A 19,877-nucleotide genomic window follows, 5' to 3' on the forward strand; every position below is an offset into this window, starting at 1 on the left:
TACTTATTAAAATAGAAATAGATTTAGAACTTCATCAGAGTCACAACTAAAGTTTATAGAATAATTATCATATTATTACTGGGCTTAACTCGTAATATATGTGCCTAATAATTAAGTACATTAGAAAATATCATAAGAGTGAATAAAGTATTAAGAAAAAACTCATAAAACTTAAACTTATTTTAGTTCTGCCCAGAAAGCTCTTTATGCTCATTACTATGCAGCCCATGAGTGAAAACAACCCATTATAGTTAGCCCAAAAACTATGTAGCCCAACACTTTATTGTTTAAAGAAAGGGTGAAATAACTTATTTATTTGTTGGGCCAAAACAGCCTTCCGAGCCCGGCCTGGCCCAATTAAACACGCCGCCTTCCCGAAACCCTACCTCATTTTTTCTCCTCCCCTTTCTCTGTCTCCTCCCGAAGGCGACAATGGCAGCGAGCGGAGTGGCCGGCGCGGCGGCGCACATGGGCGGGGCGAGCGGACGCGTGCGCAGGGCGGAGTGGGCAAAGCTCGGGCGAAGAGAGCTGGCGGCGCCGGCCAGCTTTGCTTGCCGGAGGTGCGCACGGCCATGGCCGGTGCGCAGCTCCTTCGAGCATGGCTCGTCGGTGCCCTAAGAGCCCAGTGGGGCGCGGGATCCACGGCAGCCGAGGGAGCCGAGCCCGGTGGCGGCACAGGGGACCGCTCGAGACAAGCCGCAGAGCAAGTCCGGCATTAGGGGTTGCAGCCATGGTTGCCGTGGAGAATGACGGCCATGGCGGCCATAAGGTATGTCCGCCACCTCACATTAACTCAAGTTTGGGTTTCAGTTCTTGGGGATTTTAGTGTCCTGATTGAGGATTTTAGTGTGGCTAGGGTTTCAGTTCTTGGGGAATTGGCTTAGAGTTAGCTTAATTCATCCAATTCACCACTTATTCTTGCTCAATTCAAAACCCTAAAACCATCTTAACTCATGTTTATGGTCAAACAGCATGATTAGGGCATGAACTTATATGATGTTGGACTGAACAGGGGCTAAATTGGGCTCAAAGTTCAACATAAACACATAATTTTCATGTATATGTCTGTAAACAGAAGCATGTAGTCATGAATTTTAGCTTAAACATGAGCAACATGAACATATGCACGAAATTGGTGATATTAACATGAAACTCATGATAATCTGCTTGCACAGCACATGTATTCAGGCAGGAGCATGAACTTGATTAAATGAACATGAGGAAGAACATGAACATGAGCTTCTTGACATGAAAATTCAACACTTAAAGAGGGTTCAATCTTGAGACTAGATGGCTCTGGTGCCATTGTTAGGTCCTTTGGATCATCAAGACCAAGATTAAACCACTCAATTGAAATGGGATGTTGAACATACCTTATTACTTTAGCCTCTCATCTTTCTTCGTTGTTGTTCTTGCTTCTAATGCTGGAATTAAGTAGAGAAAGCAGTCCTCCTATGATTTCTGTGATCAGCTAGATTGGGCAGCTAGGTTTTTAGGGGAGAGGCTGAAACTTAGAGCCCTATGTCCATAAGGACTCTCTCCTATTTATATTCACAGCATCACAGGTGGGACAACACCTTTCAAGGGTCTTCTAGTGCCCTCCAATCAAGAGCTCAAGTCCAATTTGGACTTGTACATTAAAAGCTTTAGTCAGCAGATTTTTATCTTAATGATGATGTTACTACCGACATGAACAATCAAACAATTTGTACAAATAAATTTGTTCTAACTTTTTGCGTTTCTATATTTTGTATATATTTTTGTATTTAAATAAATTATATAACTTTTGATTTAGCTTAAGCAATTGTGATTTGGACTTCACATGATACTTATTAATAAATTTATGAATCTGAATGTGCATTTTGAAAGTCTGGTAATCTCGATGACACCCTGAGCTAAGTTTAAGATCCGATGGTATATTTTACTCATTCTACATCAGTTTGTTATAGCACAAGAGTCGCTTGATGCATCATCAGTTGCCAGCACGTTGAGTGAATTTTGACATGATTTCTGAACTTGCTTCTGTATCTCAACATGCTAAAGTGTTGTCCTATCTCTCCTCCACAATTGTCACATCCTAGTCTGTGCGTCCCCCATGATGGGCGAATTAGGCGGACTCCAGCCTCGCACCAAGTCCCCCGCCGTCGGCGCCGCCTCCTCTTGCCCCTGTTTCTCCTCGTCTCCGACCTCCTAGCCAGTGGCAAGGAGTATAGCGATGTCTAACCCTCTAGTAGATCTGCGACTTTGTTAGTTTTTTCAATAATTTTTTTTCCTCAACGATAATTAGGTTAGTGTTAGGATGGTTGTTTTGATGTTTTCAATCTGTTTTTTTATCTTGTACTGGATCTCCTCCAGAGGATGCATCGTTTTCCCCGGCAGCAACATGTTCTTCATAGAGGATCGAGATACGTTGTCTAGTCCTCTTTGAGGAGGGATTGGATCTAGTTCCCACTGTTGAGCACCGAATTCTGTGTGTTTTGAACGTATATTGTTATAATTGACGCTATTTGTTTTGAAGGTGTCCTTGCCGGCTTGGGTTCATGGGTGTTTCAGCTGCTAAAGGTCTCCAAAGACAGGCTCTCCTAGTGGTTCAGTTTGTCATGCAGCAGCTACAACTGACTCTGAAGAGGTAGATCTGCAACCTTTTGTTAATTGTTATAGGACACCAAGTCATTCCCTTGCATTTGACTTCATCACTAATTATGAAGCTGATCAACAAGTAATGGTTTCACTAAAGATCCCTTGAAATTGAGGACAACAGGTATTGTACTCTGCGGTTACTGAGGCACAAGAAGCAGCAACGACGCTATTGTGCTGTGCTATTAGATTTTCTTTTTCCTAGGTAGCCCCATTTCAGTCAATGATCACCGGGAAAATGCCTTCCACCAAGAATAGAGGATATGTTTTCCAGAACAGAGGAGTTTCACAACTTTGTTGGTTCATGATGGTGGTATGCTGATATGTAGGTTCTGTTGATTAGCTTGGGACAATGCATGACAAGGTCTTGCACACCTGTGACTGGGTTTTTAATTCCTGTAGAAAAAAAATCGAACCTCATCGAAATATCAGGATTTTTTATTTTTATTTTTATTTTTTATTTTTAATTAATTTTTAGCGAAAAAAAATCAATTTCGACCGGTAAAAAAAATCGGACCGCACCGATAAAACTGAAATATCAGATATGTCACGAAATTTCGAGCGATATTGTGTATGTTTGCATTGAGACATCAGAGGTCAAATGAGATGCTATGATGCTTCCGGTTCTCTTTTCAGTTTCAGTTATATCTCCTCCTGAATTGATGGCGTTGTATAGCTCATTTTATCAAACTTTCGCTTCCGGGTCGACCCAATGGCTAGAAGTATCGATGACATTTGACATGCCTTCCTATCTATGCGGTCATTGCGTGCAGTGCCACATCCCGTTCTGATCCTTATCGATGACATTTGACATGCCTTCCTATCTATGCGGTCATTGCGTGCAGTGCCACATCCCGTTCTGATCCTTGTCAAGCCTTTCGATGTTCATGCCGTCAAGTGCCATCTACTAAAGAGTGCCGTGCCAGGGGCCAGGGCCTAGGGTCCTGCTGCATCTGTTCAGCATAAACAGACGTGACTACTCCAATGTCTTGTTGATGGCTGATGTCGGTGGCGGCGACGTAGTAGCCATGGTGTCTACGAAGGGGTTCCAGCACGGACTGGATGACAATGAACGACTGAACTTCAGGAGATGGGGACATGGAGAGCGGTGCCTACGTACGTTATTGCATTGCCTATCGTTCAGATCAAAGATGAGATATTCATCGTAACGGACGGCAACATCATGAAACTCTCGATTCATATTCGAATAAATATCCGTGCACGTGTTGGATCATTGCAGCAACCAGAATGAACTTGTGTTGAAGAGATACCTAGCTGCTAGGTTTCGAAGAAACCCGACACGTGACTCGCCAGTCACAACGCCGCGCACCACATGGCCATGGCGCCGTTTCTGCCGGACGATCACGTCGGCGAGATCCACCTGCGCCTCCCGCCGCAGCCATCTTGCCTGCTCCGCGCCTCCCTCATCTGTGATCGCTGGCTTCCTCCGCCGCGACTACTAGAAAACAGGCCAAAAATCCTTACCAAAGGTACCAGCTGCTATTGCAGCCGGTACTAATGTCATGCATCAGTACCGGCTGCAACAACAACTGGTACCTTTGGCCAGCGGCGTTTAAAGGGAGGACTTTTGGTACCGGGTTAAAGCACCACCCGGTACCAAAACTCGCGATATGCACCGGGTGGTGCCACCAACCGGTACCAAAAGCCCAAGGAGGAATAGGCACTGGATGGTGGCACCAATCGGTGCCTAATGTGCTAACAATGGCACCAGATCTTGCAATGACCCGGTGCCACCCAGGTGCCCAGGGCAAAGGCATCGGTTGGTAACTTCAATCGGTGACGATGCCTAATATTTGGCACCAGTTGTTCAACATCAATCGGTGCTTTTGTGCTGCCACTATAAATACCCCGCTCCCTTCCACCCTCCAAGCTATCGTGACTCACTGTTCATGGCGGCCGAGTGAGGGGAGGGGAGGCGAATTTTTTCAATTTTTTAAAAAAAATTAGTGATATTTTTTCCAATGCTTTAGCAAATTAATTTTGTAGATGTAGTTAGCACTTGATTTAGTTTATACACATGATAAATATTTATAGATCTAGTTTGGACCCGATTTAGCTTATGGTTTTATCTTATTGTTATATAAATTATTAGGCATAAGATAACTATTTAATTAGATGTATTTAGAAATTGGGTTATTTTATTATTATATTATGCATAATATAACTATTTATTGTATATAATTTTGAGGACACTCCAATTTGTTTCGTAATCAATCATTGATTTTATTTAATTTATTACTTTTACTTCCAATATTGTTTAGAAAGTGGCTTCACCAATGATGAGTCGACAATGGATGTACATGACGGACCGGCGTTCAATAGAGTTCATTGATGGCGTGCATGAATTCATAAAAGTTGCTGAGAAACACAAGTACGGTGGTTTCGTTCACTGTCCATGCAAAAACTGCAAGAATGAGAAGGATTACTCATCATCAAGAACCATCCACAGTCACTTGTTCAGTAGTGGTTTCATGCCGAACTACTATATTTGGACCAAGCATGGAGAAAAAGGAATTATGCTGAATAATAATAAAGAAGAAGAGGATATGATTCCTGACTTTGCAGGCAATTACGGTGCCTCTTTTGATGACACTGCAATGGGTGAGCTTGAAGAAGATGTTGAAGGACACGTTGTAGAAGATGATCTGGGTCAGATGCTGCACGAAACTGAGGAAGTTTGCGAAACAGAAAAGGAATCGAGAGATCTGAAGCATATGTTGGAGGACTACAGAACATCGTTGTACCCAGATTGTAAACAAAGCCAAAAGAAGTTGGGTACCACATTGGAATTATTGCAATGGAAGGCATCAAATGTTTGTCTGACAAGAGATTCGTGGAGTTGCTGAAACTAATAAAAAAACTTACTCCCTGAGGGTAACACCTTACCGGAGACAACATACGAGGCAAAAAAAAGTTGTTTGTCCTTTAGGATTAGAAGCACAGAAGATACATGCTTGTTCTAATGACTACATCCTATATCGAGGTGAGTATGAAGATTTGGATTCATGTCTTGTATGCAACGCATGCTGGTATAAGATCCCTCGAGATGATCCCGACGACGTTGAGGGGATGCGTGTCAAGAAGAGGGTGTCTGCCAAGGTGATGTGGTATTTCCCTCGAATACCATGTCTGAAATGTTTGGTCATGAACAAAACCAATGCTAAATTGATGTGATGGCACAAAGAAGAATGTAAGCAAGACAATATGTTGAGACACCCCGCTGATGGGTCGCAGTAGAGAAAGGTGGACAGAATATTACCAACATTTGCAAATGATGTGAGGAATATAAGGTTCGGCTTAAGTACGGATGGCATGAATACTTTCGGTGAGCAGAGCAGTGGCCATATTACCTGGCCTGTGACACTGTATATATAACCTTCATCCTTGGTTGTGTATGAAGCGGAAATTCATTATGATGCCAATGCTTATCCCCGGCCCGAAGCAACCTGATAATGATATAGATGTGTATCTTAAATCACTGATTGATGATCTTCAATTATTGTGGAAAGATGAGGGTGTTCGTATGTGGGATGCGCACGCAGAGAAATATTTTAACCTACGTGCATTGCTTTTTGTAACCACCAACAATTGGCCCACACTAAGCAACCTGTCCGAACATTCTAATAAGGGTTATAGGGCATGCACCTATTATTTAGAAGAAACGGACAGCACGTATCTCAAACACTGTAGGAAGATCATGTATATGGGTCATCGTCGATTTGTTCTGATCAAGCACCCATTAAGGAGGAGGCATGCTCACTACGGTGGAAAGGCAGATCATCGTACCAAACTTAGGCACCATTGTGGGAAAATGGTGTTTGAAATGGTCAAAGATATAAAAGTAGTATTCAGAAAAGCACCTGGCAGTAGAAGTGTGCAGAGTGATGACGGACGAGCACGTATGTGGAAGAAGAAGAGTATTTTTTGGAATTTACCTTATTGGGAAGTTTTAGAGGTCCTCCACGCAATTGATGTGATGCACCTAACAAAGAATCTTTGTGTGAACCTTCTAGGCTTCCTTGGTGTCTACGGTAAGCCAAAGGATACACTGGAAGCACGGCAAGATCTTCAACGTGTGAAACAACGGGCCGCCCTACATCCAGAAAAAATAGATAAAAGACGTCATTAACTAGGTCTTGCGTGCTACACTCTTAGCAAGGAAGAGAACTAAAGTATGTTCGACTATTTGAACAGTATCAAGATCACATCAGGCTACTCTTCGAACATAAAGAGGTTGCGTGATAAAATTATTTATATGGGTCAAATTACTTATTTTATTAAATGGTGAATCTTTTTATATAGATTAACTATTAAGTATTTAAATATTTATTGAATATTTATTTACTTTGTTTTATTTATTTAGAAATAAAAGCTATACAAATATAAGTATGTTATTTTCTATTAGCTATCTTCTACACCCTCTCTTTCAAATTGTAAGCCATTCCAACTTTCTTCGAGAGTCAAACTATTATTATGTTTGATCAAAATTATAGAAAAAAATTGTAAAGATTTATAGTATCAAATAGATATAATATTAAAGTATATTTAATGAAAAATCTAATTTATCTTTGATCAAAATTTTAGAAAATTATAAAGATTTAGAGTATTAAATAGATATACTATTAAAGTATACCTAATGAAGAATCTAATGATACTATTTGGTATCATAAGTGTTAGTATTTTATCACAAATGACTTACAATTTGAAATAGAGGGAATAATCCTTTACTCTCTACTTGTAAATTGATCCTCCGATGACGCTATATTTCGAATCGACGAGCTATCCGGATCCGATTCCGAATCCAAATTTTAACTATCTGTTTTGTATCTTATTTGATAAGATCCCTATACGCATTAGTATTCGGATAAAAATATGATAAAAGGTGGAGGGATTCGGATCCAGGTGGGTATGACCCTGGCGGGTGAAAGAAATAATTGGTTTTGGCTAGAAATATTCCCTAGCTCATGATTTCTATAGTTCTGCTCTTCCACCTACCTCCCTCGATCCCGAAAGATGGGTCCAGTATGAGCGGTACGGTGGATTGACATGGATAAAAAATATTTTTGAAAGTTTTCATTCTTTGTATAGTATATAGTATAGATATGGCTCAGCTGCATGGCTTAAGGTTAATCTATAGATAAACCTAGACAAATATATAACCGAGGCATGAATGATCCAATGAGCATGAAAGTTTTATTATAGTTGAAGTATGTAATGATTAGCCCACCATACAAATTTCATCATAATTAGACCCCGAAAACTGCAGATATATGAATTAACTATTGAAAAATATATATTCACTGCCTGGATGACTGATGTAGAGTCCAACAAAATTGGATTTTTTTTATTTTTTATTTTTTATTTTTATGATTTACTATGATTTTTAAAGATTTAGACCGAATAAATATAAAAGAAAAAGAGAAAACCCACCAAGGGAAAATAGTCAGGAGGCCATGTGTCTGGTTTGAAGAGATAAGGGAGCAACTATGTCCGGTTTTGTAGTTGAGGGAGGAAAAGAGGATTTTTTTTCTTTTTTTAATAAGATTAGACAACTATTTGGATTCTTGAACTCTACTCCTGGACACAACCCACGTACTTTGTCCCCTTGACAAAAAGGTCTGCCACCAGAAACATTCATACATATTTAGATATGTATGGAATAACGGAAATATGGGGAAAATACACAGTAAGATCGTCCAAGAGACTGGGCTGGTCGGGTGATAATTGTTTGAAAATCTATAAATAAGGCATTAAACGGAGACATGCCCAGGTAAGAGGGAACTCAAACACTGTAGTCTGGACATCCAACTGCTGACTTGCAGAGTTCGGAATAGAAGGTTCACAGGGTATAGAAGGTTCACAGTGCTGCACAGGCTTTGTTCATCCAATAGATCAATTTCTGGTGGCCCTCGTCGGGTGCGTATAGGGATGGCAACGGGTACTCGAAACCCGAAATCCAATGGGTTTTTATTCCATTAGGGTGTGGGCATAGACTAAATTATATACCCGCGGGTTTCTTAATAGGATAAACTTCATACCCGTCGGGTTTGCGGGTGCGAGTTTGTTCTCCAAGTACCCAAACCCGCAAACCCATGGGTACAATAAACCCGACTATATATAACCTAAAATACCAATGTCACAAGGCCTTGTATCAAAATAAGGTCCAATTACATGCTATGCTAAGATAAACTTAGACTCATGTACTTCCATTCCCATCGATAATTACCTACTCATAGACTCATTTTCCTATAATGCATTGTGTATTTGTTTATGCTTTTTATTAAATTTTGTTGCTACTTCTATCAGGTACGGGAAACCCGCGGGTAAAAAACCCTTACGGGTACGGGTACGGGCATGAAATCATACCCGCGACGGGTATGGGTTTTTTAACGGGTACGATTTTATCCTGTCGGGTGCGAGTTTGGGTTAGTGATACCCGACGGGTTTCTACCCGTTGCCATCCCTAGGTGCGTGTCCAGCAGGTTGAGCATCTTTTGAACCAAATGATTATGATTATTGTACTCACACCACGAGCCCACTACCTGGTATCTTTTACATTTAACTACTCTATTTCGTTGAGAAAATTGTACTTTATTTGTTTGTTAGGAAACAGCAGAGAGCTGCAAAATTAAATATCAATAAGAAGGAATTAAGCGGATTTGCCTGCGTTGTTTCTGTTTACACTGATGGCAAAACGTTGACCAATCTCTACCAACAAGGGGTGTATACATGACAGCCTAGCATACGATCGAACGGATCTAATTATACATGCATTAATTGATTTCATAATATATTCAATGTGTGTCATCTATCAAGCCGTTGCATACATGTTGGTTAAGTGTGTTTTACATTTAGAATATGTCGCACAATAAGTTTCCATGTGGGTCATCTATCAATTTAAGTATGAAATTTGTACTTGTAATACTATCTATGATTATTTGATCAAGACCGAAATAAAGCTTATTATCAACAATGTATTCATCTTGGTTTTTTTTCAGATTAGAGCCCCTTTGATAAGATCTAAAAATGATTATTGCTTCGTTTATATATGATGTTTCTAACAGATTTGGAGAAATTAAAGAATTGGTACATTTTTCTATTTTTCCCTCGTGCTCCTTTCAATTCGTCGTCACCAATGTTCACACATCCACTTTGATGTGATCTACACTTAGTCAGCGATTCGCATGTGCAAGTAGCCATTGATCCCTTATGTTGCAGAACGTTCTGACCCCTCATTGTGGTATCTCCGAGAGGTGATCCGAGGTCTACACCACCTCTACCGGCGAGCTCCTTTCCACCACACCCTAAACACAGCCTTCACACACCCTGGCTAGCGACAAAGGCGGTATCAGTGGTGGCCCCTAGCGACAGTCGTTGACGCTCCCTCCCCCTCATATCTCCCTTCCATGACAATTCTCCTTATTTTGCTCCCTCCTCCTTATATCAAATTGGCATCATTGGTTGCCAGATTCATCTGTTGTCTTTTTCATTATTTATAATAGCATATAAGTGGAGAAATTTGGAGACATTTATAGTGATAGTTTATATTATTTTTATAATGGTAAAGATGTGTAGTTTAGATACATATTTAGATGTTATATTAGGTTAGTTTCATTTCAATTGCGGCACATGTGAGTAATTTTGATGGAGATTTTGGAAGAATACTTCACATTATTTCATAGCGATGCGGTGTAATTTGGATGCAGATTGTACTGAAGAGGTCCATTAGGTTTTTTTTTCCTACTTATGTGGCTATTTCCAAAACATATGAAACTATGACAGATATTCACATGCATGCTTACATACACATCCCATGAATGCACACATGCACCTCGTATATCCCTTCCCTGATTAGTGAAGAACTAGAGATGATGTGGTAGTAAAGTAGTTTATGTGTGTATAATGGGTAATGAAGAGCCATTGCCCACTAATACTCGTGAAGAACAATGGGGTTGGAGGTAGGAGATGTTACCAGTACATCGGTGTTTTATCGGCAAGCCTACCTAGGAATACCCTAATATAGTTGATTGTACACAGGGAGTCGTCGAGATCAAGAACTCGATGGTGTAAGCAACATAAGGTTTAGACAGATTTTGGCCGCAAACTGGATAACACCCTACATCATGTTTGGTGGTTTGTATTGCCCAAGGGATTGTTTGGGGGGTCCATATTCGCCCTTATATAGCCTGAGGGGATAGGGTTACATGAAACTCTAGATCAGTATTAGCCTAAGAATCCTTTGCGAGTACTACCCGAGTAGTTTTCTTCTATACCTACTAATCCTACTCAAAAAGGATGGTGGTCGCGCCATCATGGAAGAAGAGCTAGCTTGAGAGGCTTGCTTCTTCCGTTTCTTGAAGAGTGGAGGATGGTGTAGACGGGTAGGAGTTGTTGCTGGAAGTGCACTGACCCGTGGTGCTAGCCTGAGATGGGGGAGGTGCGTCACTGCATTGAGCCAAAGCAATGAGAGCCAAGGCAGCCTGCAGATCGGCCAACTTGGCGAGACGATGCTCTTCCATCTGGAGCATGGATCATGCCTTGTGGAAGGAAGGCAAATGCCAGCGTAGCATCAGGTGTGGAATGTAGTGGTGTAGCCAAGGGGTTGAGACCACGGATGATGTTCTAGACAAGGTTGGCGACTCTGATGGGGTAACTGAGGTCGTTGAGACGATCTGTCATTGCCTTCATGCTAGTGCAGGAGGTGAGAATAGATAGATCACCTTAGAGGAACGTGCAGAACTCGGCGTTGAGGTAGATGGCACGGGTGAACCTGTTGGTGCGAAAAAGGTCACGGACGCCGCACCACAGAGAAAAGGTTGTGTCATCATTGGTGGTGGAGACAACATTGAGGAGATGAGACGCTATGCGGATGTACAACCAAGAGATGTTTCCACAGTCATTCTACAATCTACACCGAATCATAATCACCTTGAGGAGCAACATTGCCATCAAAATAGAGGGCTAGGTATCCTACACCATGGCAAATTTGCGAGAGGTCTCCGGCTTAGGTGGCTTTGGTGAGACTAGATTTCTGAGGGCAAGCCTTGGGTCGGCAGCGAGCTCCCTTTAATGAAACAGACCAGCTTCTATTCGCGGCAGTAACTACCATCACACAATTGGGTATGGAAGGAAAATAACATTCTGGAACAGTGCATGGATGAATGGCATCCTTCCGAGAGACCTAGCCCTATCTGTCTACATAATCTCCAAAAAGAATAATAGAATGCTACAAGAACCACTTGTTGGAAATTCATGGGTGAAGGATTTGAACCTCCTACACCCCTCTTTCTCACACAGCACTTTGTGGAATTTGTGCAACTTTGGATGGCTGTCGAACGGGTGAACCTAAGGCAGCACATCCATGATGAAATCCATTGGAAACACAAGTCTGGACAGCACTCGGCAAGTCCAGCGTACGGTGCACAGTTCGTATGGGCAATCGAAACCAATCTCAATGAGATCATCTGGTCAGCATGGGCATCTCCAAAGTGCAAATTCTTCGGTTGTTGGCTTGTTGTTCAAGATAGAATTTGGAGCCAATGTTGCAACCAACAAATTGGGAAGACACAACCTCGGTCAGCGATGGCCAGAAGGCAAGGAGTCTCGCGCAAAGGACTAAAATCTCTAATCATTCTAGTGTGCTGAGAGGTTTGGAATGAGCGTAGTGCCCGCATTTTCAATCATAGAGAAACACCTTCATTTGTGGTGTTTACCAAGATCAAGGATGAGTCTTCGGCTTGGATTTTGGCTGGAGCGAAACACCTGGTGGGCCTTCTTGGTAGAGTGTGAGTTTTGACCATTCTTGTAAAAGTTACAAAATTTTCTATACAGTACTTTAGCCTCTAGACTTTCTCTCTTCTTATTAATACAACGGGCAACTCTCCTGCCGGTTCCGTTTCAAAAAAAAAACATTGCCATCAAAGTGGTTGCCGAGGCCACACTGAGTGCATGAGTTACTGACTGAACACGGCGGTGAAGGCAAGCACCCAGGAGGTGCAGTTCACCTCATTGAGGTCAAGAACGATGGGCATCGGTGACTGAATGTGGATGCCGCGAATAACCGCGGGCGCTACAGGGGTGGTGGCGGCACGAAGAGTGTTGGGGAGAGGAGAGCCATCGTAAAAGTCGGAGGAGAAGGACATGGCGGCGGTGGTGGAGGGATGAGGAAGCAGCGGGGAAAACGAAAGTGATTGCGACAACAACGTTTGTATTGATGATCTCTGAGTATATATACACCAATACATGCCGAAGAAGTCAGCAACTAATCTAACGACAAACAAGGGGAGCCACAGGCTTAAGGCTTTCCTCATCAGAAAGAGTAGATAGCCCTGTGCAGGAACGTGATCTTGATCTGAATACATTGGTCGTTAAGAGGCTGCAGAAGACTATGCATGATTCCAAAAGGATCGTCCTTCAGATCGATAGAGGCATCGGAACATCAGCAGTGTGGCCCTTTCAGCCATGCACCATTGCAAAGTCACGGATAAGATTAAGACGAGAGCACCGAAGCTACAGCCTTCAGCGGGAGTACGAGGACACCGATCGGCGTACGGCATATTAAAGCTGCAGCGCCCGCACCGATCAGCAAGCCGGACAGGTGGCAGCGGCGCCGAGCTGCTGCTTAGCTGAAGCTGTGGGTTGTGCCTGACCAATTACTATACTTGCCCTCGCTAAGCCGCTACCGGATCGATCATCCATGCCACCCGTTAGGAGCCACCGCACAATTTAAGGCTTAGGCCGAGAGTGGCAGCCCAGTACACGACCTTTCCAGCCGTGAATCACCGCAGCACCGCTAGAGAATTACAAGACTCCAAAGGACCAAAACCACCTCTCCCCTGTGACCCTTGTCCCCACTGGATTCCAAAAGATCAGAGCCTTTTCCATCATCAGCCCTGCTGATGACATCGTACTGTACATAGCAAGATCAGACAAACTGGTTGTTGCTTGCATCGATCAGACGGTACCCTCGCCAAATGACGGATCAGTCCCCCTCCCTACCCTATAAATACCACCAGTGTACTAGCTCTCGGCCTGTGGCGTCGAACACACACACAGAGACAGGTGCAAAAACCGCTGGAAACTTTGGCCATGGCGGTGGCGGGACGCAGGAACGGCCGTGGCGCGACGGCACCAGCCGCCGTTCTGGCGCTGAGCCAGCTCCTCCTCCTCGCCACCCACTCGGCCGCGTGAGGCGGGTACTCGCCGTGCCCCAAGCCACCGCCCGTGCCGGCGCCGTGCCCGCCGACCCCGAGGACGCCCACGCCCGGCGGCGGCGCTGGCAGCAGCAGGTGCCCGGTGAACGCGCTGAAGCTGGGCGCGTGCGCGAGCGTGCTGGGCGGGCTGCTGAGCCTGGAGCTGGGCCAGCAACAGCAGGGCTCGTCGTCGCCGTCCGGCTCCACTTCCACAACGCAGCCATGCTGCCAGCTCCTGGGCGGGCTGGCCGACCTGGACGCGGCCGTGTGCCTGTGCACGGCGCTGCGCGCCAACGTGCTGGGCGTCGTCCAGCTCGGCCTCCCCGTCGAGCTCAGCGTCCTCGTCAACTCCTGCGGCAAGAAGCGGGGGCTCTATGCATCTCGTGGAAGGTGGATAAACTATTCATTTTTAAAGTCTATTTGGCCCAATTAGCTTTCGTAAACTGTTCAATATTTATTTTAAATACGTTCAATATTTTTTAAACACGTTCAACATTTGACGTCCGAAATGTTGAAACTCTATAGATAAAATGTTGAAATTCTAGATCTCAAATGTTCAAATGGTAAATTTAAAATGTTGAACCATTCTTCTCCGGCGACCAAATGGCGGCGCTAGGCACGGCGGCGCGCGCGGCCTAGTCAGGGCACGGCGGTAGCCCGACGGCGGCGCGGAGCGGCGCCCATGGTGTGGAGACGGCCGGGGGCGGCGTCGCGCGGTGGCCACGGCGCGGCCGCGGCGGCAGTGCGCGGCGGCGGCCGGGGGCGGCGTGGGCGGCGGTGGCGGCGGCCGAGGGCGGCCATGGCGCGGCGGCGCGGCCCAGTAGGGGCGCCGGCGGCGGGCACGGTGAAGGATGGAGAAGGCAGGATTAGGTTTGAGTGTGTAGATCTAATGGTTGGTAATAGTTACACAAATCTCAAATACTGGAAGTTATGTTGGGAAAAAAACTTTCAGAAGATGCATAGTTTTTCGAGTTAATTTCCTGAATGCCATTGAAATTTTCGCCAACCCCTTGAATGGCATTGAAGGGATTTTTTTGTATCTATGACATGTGGGGTCAATGGCAATCAAGGAATTTGCTAAAATTTTAATGGCATTGAATGAATTGGCTCTAGTTTTTCCGGCAAGAAGCTCCCGCAGGGCTTCCAGTGCTCGACCTGATTTGGGCCGCTGCCATCCTGCGGATGCAGAGTAACTGGTCCTCAATTTGCTAGTAGGTGAACACTGTTAATTTGGGCCTGTTCGGTGGCCCGCTGTTGTGTGTAGTTGTGTTGTCACATCCTGTGCTACTTTGGTGTTGTCACGTTCGCTCTGGGCTATCGGTAGTAGGAAATCGTGTTTACTGTGCTAATCTGTTGTAAGATTGTGATCATTAATTAGGTTTATGCAACTCGTTTATGTATTCTAAGCTCCACCGAATTATTCTATGGTGACATCCAGTGAACTATTCTGTACTGGTGACAACACACAGCATATTGCTCACCCCATCACAATGCACGGCGATTTACACATACGGAACGTCGGCTGACAGATGAATGATGCAAACAAGATTCAGAGCGCTGTATAAAGTTACAAGGGACTTCCACATGTGAACAAGGAAAATCAGAAATTAAATCGATGAAGTTTATCCCTTAGCCCGTCAAATAGTTGCTCGAAAACACTGGTTGCATTATTGTTGGGTGAAGCCATGCTTGCCAAGATTCAGCAGATGAGCAAATCACATGGTGGCAGTTTACAACATCAACATGATAATCATAATAACAAAAACAAACATGATAAACAAGTCCCCCTGCTTTTATAAGATGAAAGGAGACGTCGGGCTCGTTTCATCACAGTGCTTGTTCGAACAGGCGACTAGTCTTTTATGGTCTGTCACCAAGTTCCACTCTCAAATTGTCATACGGGTAGACCTTGGGAGTCTGCAGAAAAAATGTGTGAAGCTTCTGTTAGCTCGTTCAGCAAAACACATCCATCTCATGCATCCTTATTTGCCAATTCACAAGGCACGAACAAAACTTGGTTTGGCCTATATTCACAAATCTAAAGAACCATTTTGCCGAGATCTATCACAAATTGTTCAACAGACATGCCATTGTACTGAAATTTACTTTAATGGCATGTCAAATAATACTGTAATCATTCAGCAGTTAAGTAAGATAATTATCCATTTCTATGGTTTTGCACCAAAAGGATATTTGTGATTTTTCAGTGCCGTTATAGAATGGAACACTAAAACAGTACACAGGTAACTTTCTGTTGTCACTGTCTGAATGTCTGATGGCAGATTGAAGAGCTAGTTGATTAGTCAGTTCTAAGAGGGACTTCATGGAAAAGAGGCTGTTTAACATAAACTTAAAAACATCTCTGTGCAAGTGTGCAGCATCAAACATATTCCACAAGTGGATAGCATGTCAATAAGGTCTTTATAGTATGTTTCAAATATCATAACAGATTACTCTATCAAGTCATGACATTCCTGCAGAACAGTCAGAATCATATTTCAATATTGGCATTGCTCAGGAGACATTATAGGTCAGGGATCAAAGGTTTCAAAAAGAACAAATGTATGGACTAACTTCAAAAGCTACCAAAATAAACAGATCAAAGCGTACAGGGGAAACAATTGAAGTCAAGGTGAAGGCGAGCTAACAGAACAATGGTGTCTTTGCCGGCTGGGATTGGATGATTTTGTTAACTGGCAGTTATTCTTCTGATCTAGAACTGTGTTTTGGTTTGTCTTTGCTTTTGTTAAGTTCGCAGTATTTGTTAACAGTTGCTGGGAAAAAAACAGTTTCTTACAAGACCTGCTGATGGGTAGAGTTAGTATTTGCTATAGGTTGTATCAGGCATTACATTCACCTGTTGCATGGTCAATTGAAACTGGAAACCCCAGCCAACTTTGTTTTGCCTGATGCTTTACATAAAAAAAAAAAGCAAGGCCATGCCTTTTTGTCTACTAAGAATAACTGTTAGTCATTGAGTACCAGAATTCAACAAGCAACAATAACAACAACATAGCCTTTTTTCCCAAGCAAGTTGGGGTAGGCTAGAGATGAAATCCGGAAAAAATAAGTTCAAGGTTCAGGCACATTGATAGCTAGTCTCCAAGCGCTCCTATCCAAAGCTATCTCTTTAGAGATATTTCAATCCTTAAGGTCTCTCTTAACCGACTCATCCCACGTCAGTTTAGGTCTACCTCTACCCCTCTTTACATTATCGACCCGCTCAAGAACCCCATTACGCACCGGCGCCTCAGGAGGCCTTCGTTGAACATGTCCAAACCATCTCAGCCGATGCTGGGTAAGTTTCTCCTCAATTGGTGCCACCCCGACCCTATCCCGAATAACTTCGTTCCGGACTCTATCCCTCCTTGTGTGCAACAGAATTCAACAAGCACATTAAAAAAAATATAGGTCAATTTGTGCTGGATTCATAATACACTCAACAAATATCCAGGGCCTCATCTAGTTGAACAGTTCACAATATCCATAGAGTTGAACACTAACTAATATTTTTAACTGTAGTTTGCTACCATGGGCAATATCCTCCCATTCATGAACATCTGAAGCTGAATTTAAGAATACCTAAAATAAGTTGCTAAACGTAAGCTAAGACTAAACCTTAAGAGCTACAAGTATTTAATATTGGATCAAAGATTGAATCCATTTACGTCCAAAATATCAGCAAAAAGAAAACAAATGTCATCACTGGTCTTACTGAAATAAGAATGCACAATTCATATATAAAACAAGATCCTCCACGATGGCTATTAGTCAGACAAGTGTCCAACTCAAACAACACTTATCTCAATGCATTCACATGTTTCCCTGTTGTAGCATTTACTTTTGGTTCTACAAACTGATAAACAAGCATAATACAAATTACAAAACCCTGGACAACTCCTGCATTGATGATATTTGCAGAGGTTATCAATGGTTTTGCAACCTGTCATCTACCTGGGCTATTCAACTAGCTAGTATCTTTACAACAATACAGAATGTCAAGTTTCCGTATCACAGTTCAAACAACACTTGGGTACCATGATTGGTCTCTGCACCGCATCCAAACACTGGAAATGGCATTACACAAAGGAAAGTTTGCATTGATCACTTACATATGGGATCTTGGAGGCCTTGTCATTCACAGCGGCGGCCACACCGAGAGCAGCGAAGAACCCGAGTCCTCCGCACAGCCACGCCAGCGCCTCATACTATCCACCACCAAACATACAACCAATCAACCAACCAAATCAAGTCAAATCAAATCCATCGAATCCAGAAGCCTGTGATGTGGCGCGGCGCGACGTATTGGATCAGGCCCGTACTACCTTGCCGATGTGCGGGGCGAGGCGGTCGATGCAGGGCTCCGGGAAGGGCGTGCCGTTGTCCCACACCAGCTCGTCGTTCGTAGGGAGCTGCGACCGAGAAAATCCGCCAGATAGAGTCGATTAGAGCCGAAATGTCCACAAGCGGGGAGGAGAAGAGCATTAGCTAGGGTTAGATTTGGGGGCGAGGGACTTACGGGCTTGTCGGGGACGATGTGGCGGCCTACGGGGAGACCCATGCCGGCGCGTTGCCGGAGCGCTGCGGCCGCGGCGCGTGCGCCGCCGCCGCCCAGGATGCGGGACCCCGCTGCGGTTAGCCTCCCAGCCATCTCTATCCTGTCTCTGTCCGATCTGTGCGAGTGCCGAGTCGTCGTGTGGTGTGCTTGCGCGGCGGAGGAAGAGACAACAGAGAAGGAAGTTGAGTGGGCTTTGTTCGGGCTTCGTGTTCTTGGCCCAGTGCAGAAGACTAGAAATGGATTTCCATTTAGGCCTTGTCGATATACTCTATTACTCAAATTTTATTTTTTTTAATTACACGGTACAACTCAAACACTCATACAACGCACGTATGTTCACTCCTATAGATACACGTAAGCAATTCCTATCTCTATGAGCATCTTCAAAGGCTGGACTGGCAAATCCTCAAGATTGATGAAGTCATCGCAGACGTCTCGCTGTCGACGGAGCATCGCCTATCACTGGAAGCAGAACGTTATTCAATTCTAGAATATTCATTTCTATTGGGAGTCGAACCCAGAATGTGAGGTGGTACCGAGGCTCTTGTAACCACTAGGTTGCATGCCCTTTCGCTATTACTCAAATTTTATATACAGCCCGCGAATCACAGTGAACAGTAAGCCTCCTAGAAACATCTCCAGCAGATTATTTATCTCTTATACCCCATATATTTTATCTCTCCATCACTAATAATATATTTTATATTTTTTATAGCTAGTGTTGTAGCATATTACTCAAAGGATAGGGTGGAGGTAGGAATCCTCTACATTTGAGCAAGAGGGAGGTGTGTTTTTGCGATCATCAAAAATAGTTTGGTACTAGAAACCTGGCGCGACTTTGCCGCGCCCTCTGGTGAGGTGAGCCAGTGTTATGCGGTGGCAAAAACAATAAGCATCACAATACCATTTCACTTTTTGGATGTGAATTCAGATTATTTTTGAACAAAGCTATACACATTTGAGATATTTGTGGTAGTATTATATTTATGTGATTCATGGATTCTGAGTGTATGCAAATAGTACATGATACCTTGATAAAGTTACATATTTAATATAAAGTTGTGGATCATATAAATTGAACCTTCAAAGGTTATCATTTGTGCTCATAAAAGAGGAAGGAAAGCATATCAAAGCTAGTAAGCAAGATGCCAGCGAAATCCCGTGACCAGTCGTTGGCCATGTTCAGTTACAGATGTTGGTTGCAGATCATAACCGTAGCTGTAAACTGTTGAACAAAGAGTTGGTATTTATTTCCTGTAGAAGTGCAGATCCCTTGTGTTGCTGTAGGTTTGAGCTATCCACCATGATCCATAGTTATCTTTAAATTGTGAATTGCAATTGCTCCCAGAGAAACATAATAACAATAAAGGAGGTTAAATGATTTAGATGCACTGTTCAATTCACAATTGCTTTGAAGAAACTTAAATGAGTAATATAGGGTATTCCATAAATATCAGTTTATCAGTGTA

At 43.4% G+C, this 19,877-nt stretch overlaps 2 protein-coding genes and 1 long non-coding RNA gene across 3 annotated transcripts; 2 read left to right on the forward strand and 1 right to left on the reverse strand.

The window, feature by feature from the left end:
* The first annotated feature begins 372 nt into the window (after positions 1-372).
* Positions 373-3,061, forward strand: LOC120687330. The gene is made up of 2 exons (XR_005680697.1): positions 373-769; positions 2,519-3,061. It is a non-coding gene; the product is annotated as an uncharacterized LOC120687330 (long non-coding RNA).
* A 915-nt stretch (positions 3,062-3,976) lies between these two features.
* On the forward strand, positions 3,977-14,536 carry LOC120689119 (pEARLI1-like lipid transfer protein 1). Its single transcript, XM_039971454.1, has 2 exons — positions 3,977-4,127; positions 13,850-14,536. The coding sequence occupies exons 1-2, from the start codon at positions 3,977-3,979 to the stop codon at positions 14,281-14,283; spliced, it is 585 nt and encodes a 194-aa protein (XP_039827388.1). The 3' UTR covers positions 14,284-14,536.
* A 901-nt stretch (positions 14,537-15,437) lies between these two features.
* Positions 15,438-18,577, reverse strand: LOC120692090 (NADH dehydrogenase [ubiquinone] 1 beta subcomplex subunit 8, mitochondrial-like). Its single transcript, XM_039975304.1, has 4 exons — positions 18,370-18,577; positions 18,176-18,262; positions 17,963-18,058; positions 15,438-15,767 (listed from the first exon to the last, which is right to left on the reverse strand). Exons 1-4 carry the CDS (start codon positions 18,499-18,501, stop codon positions 15,711-15,713), a joined length of 372 nt encoding a protein of 123 aa, XP_039831238.1. The 5' UTR covers positions 18,502-18,577; the 3' UTR covers positions 15,438-15,710.
* Positions 18,578-19,877: the final 1,300 nt, after the last annotated feature.

The sequence above is a fragment of the Panicum virgatum genome, chromosome 9N (assembly GCF_016808335.1).
Source record: "Panicum virgatum strain AP13 chromosome 9N, P.virgatum_v5, whole genome shotgun sequence".
NCBI lineage: Eukaryota > Viridiplantae > Streptophyta > Magnoliopsida > Poales > Poaceae > Panicum > Panicum virgatum.

Excerpts from the sequence above, each read along its gene's own strand:
- LOC120689119 (XM_039971454.1), top strand. The coding sequence starts at position 3,977 with ATGGCGCCGTTTCTGCCGGACGATCACGTCGGCGAGATCCACCTGCGC. Across the intron at positions 4,128-13,849 it reads GCCAAAAATCCTTACCAAAG|GCGGGTACTCGCCGTGCCCC; the intron begins GTACCAGCTGCT and ends CGGCCGCGTGAG.
- LOC120692090 (XM_039975304.1), bottom strand. The coding sequence starts at position 18,501 with ATGGCTGGGAGGCTAACCGCAGCGGGGTCCCGCATCCTGGGCGGCGGC. Across the intron at positions 18,059-18,175 it reads TCGCCCCGCACATCGGCAAG|TATGAGGCGCTGGCGTGGCT; the intron begins GTAGTACGGGCC and ends GGTGGTGGATAG. Across the intron at positions 15,768-17,962 it reads AGGCCTCCAAGATCCCATAT|ACTCCCAAGGTCTACCCGTA; the intron begins GTAAGTGATCAA and ends TTTTTTCTGCAG.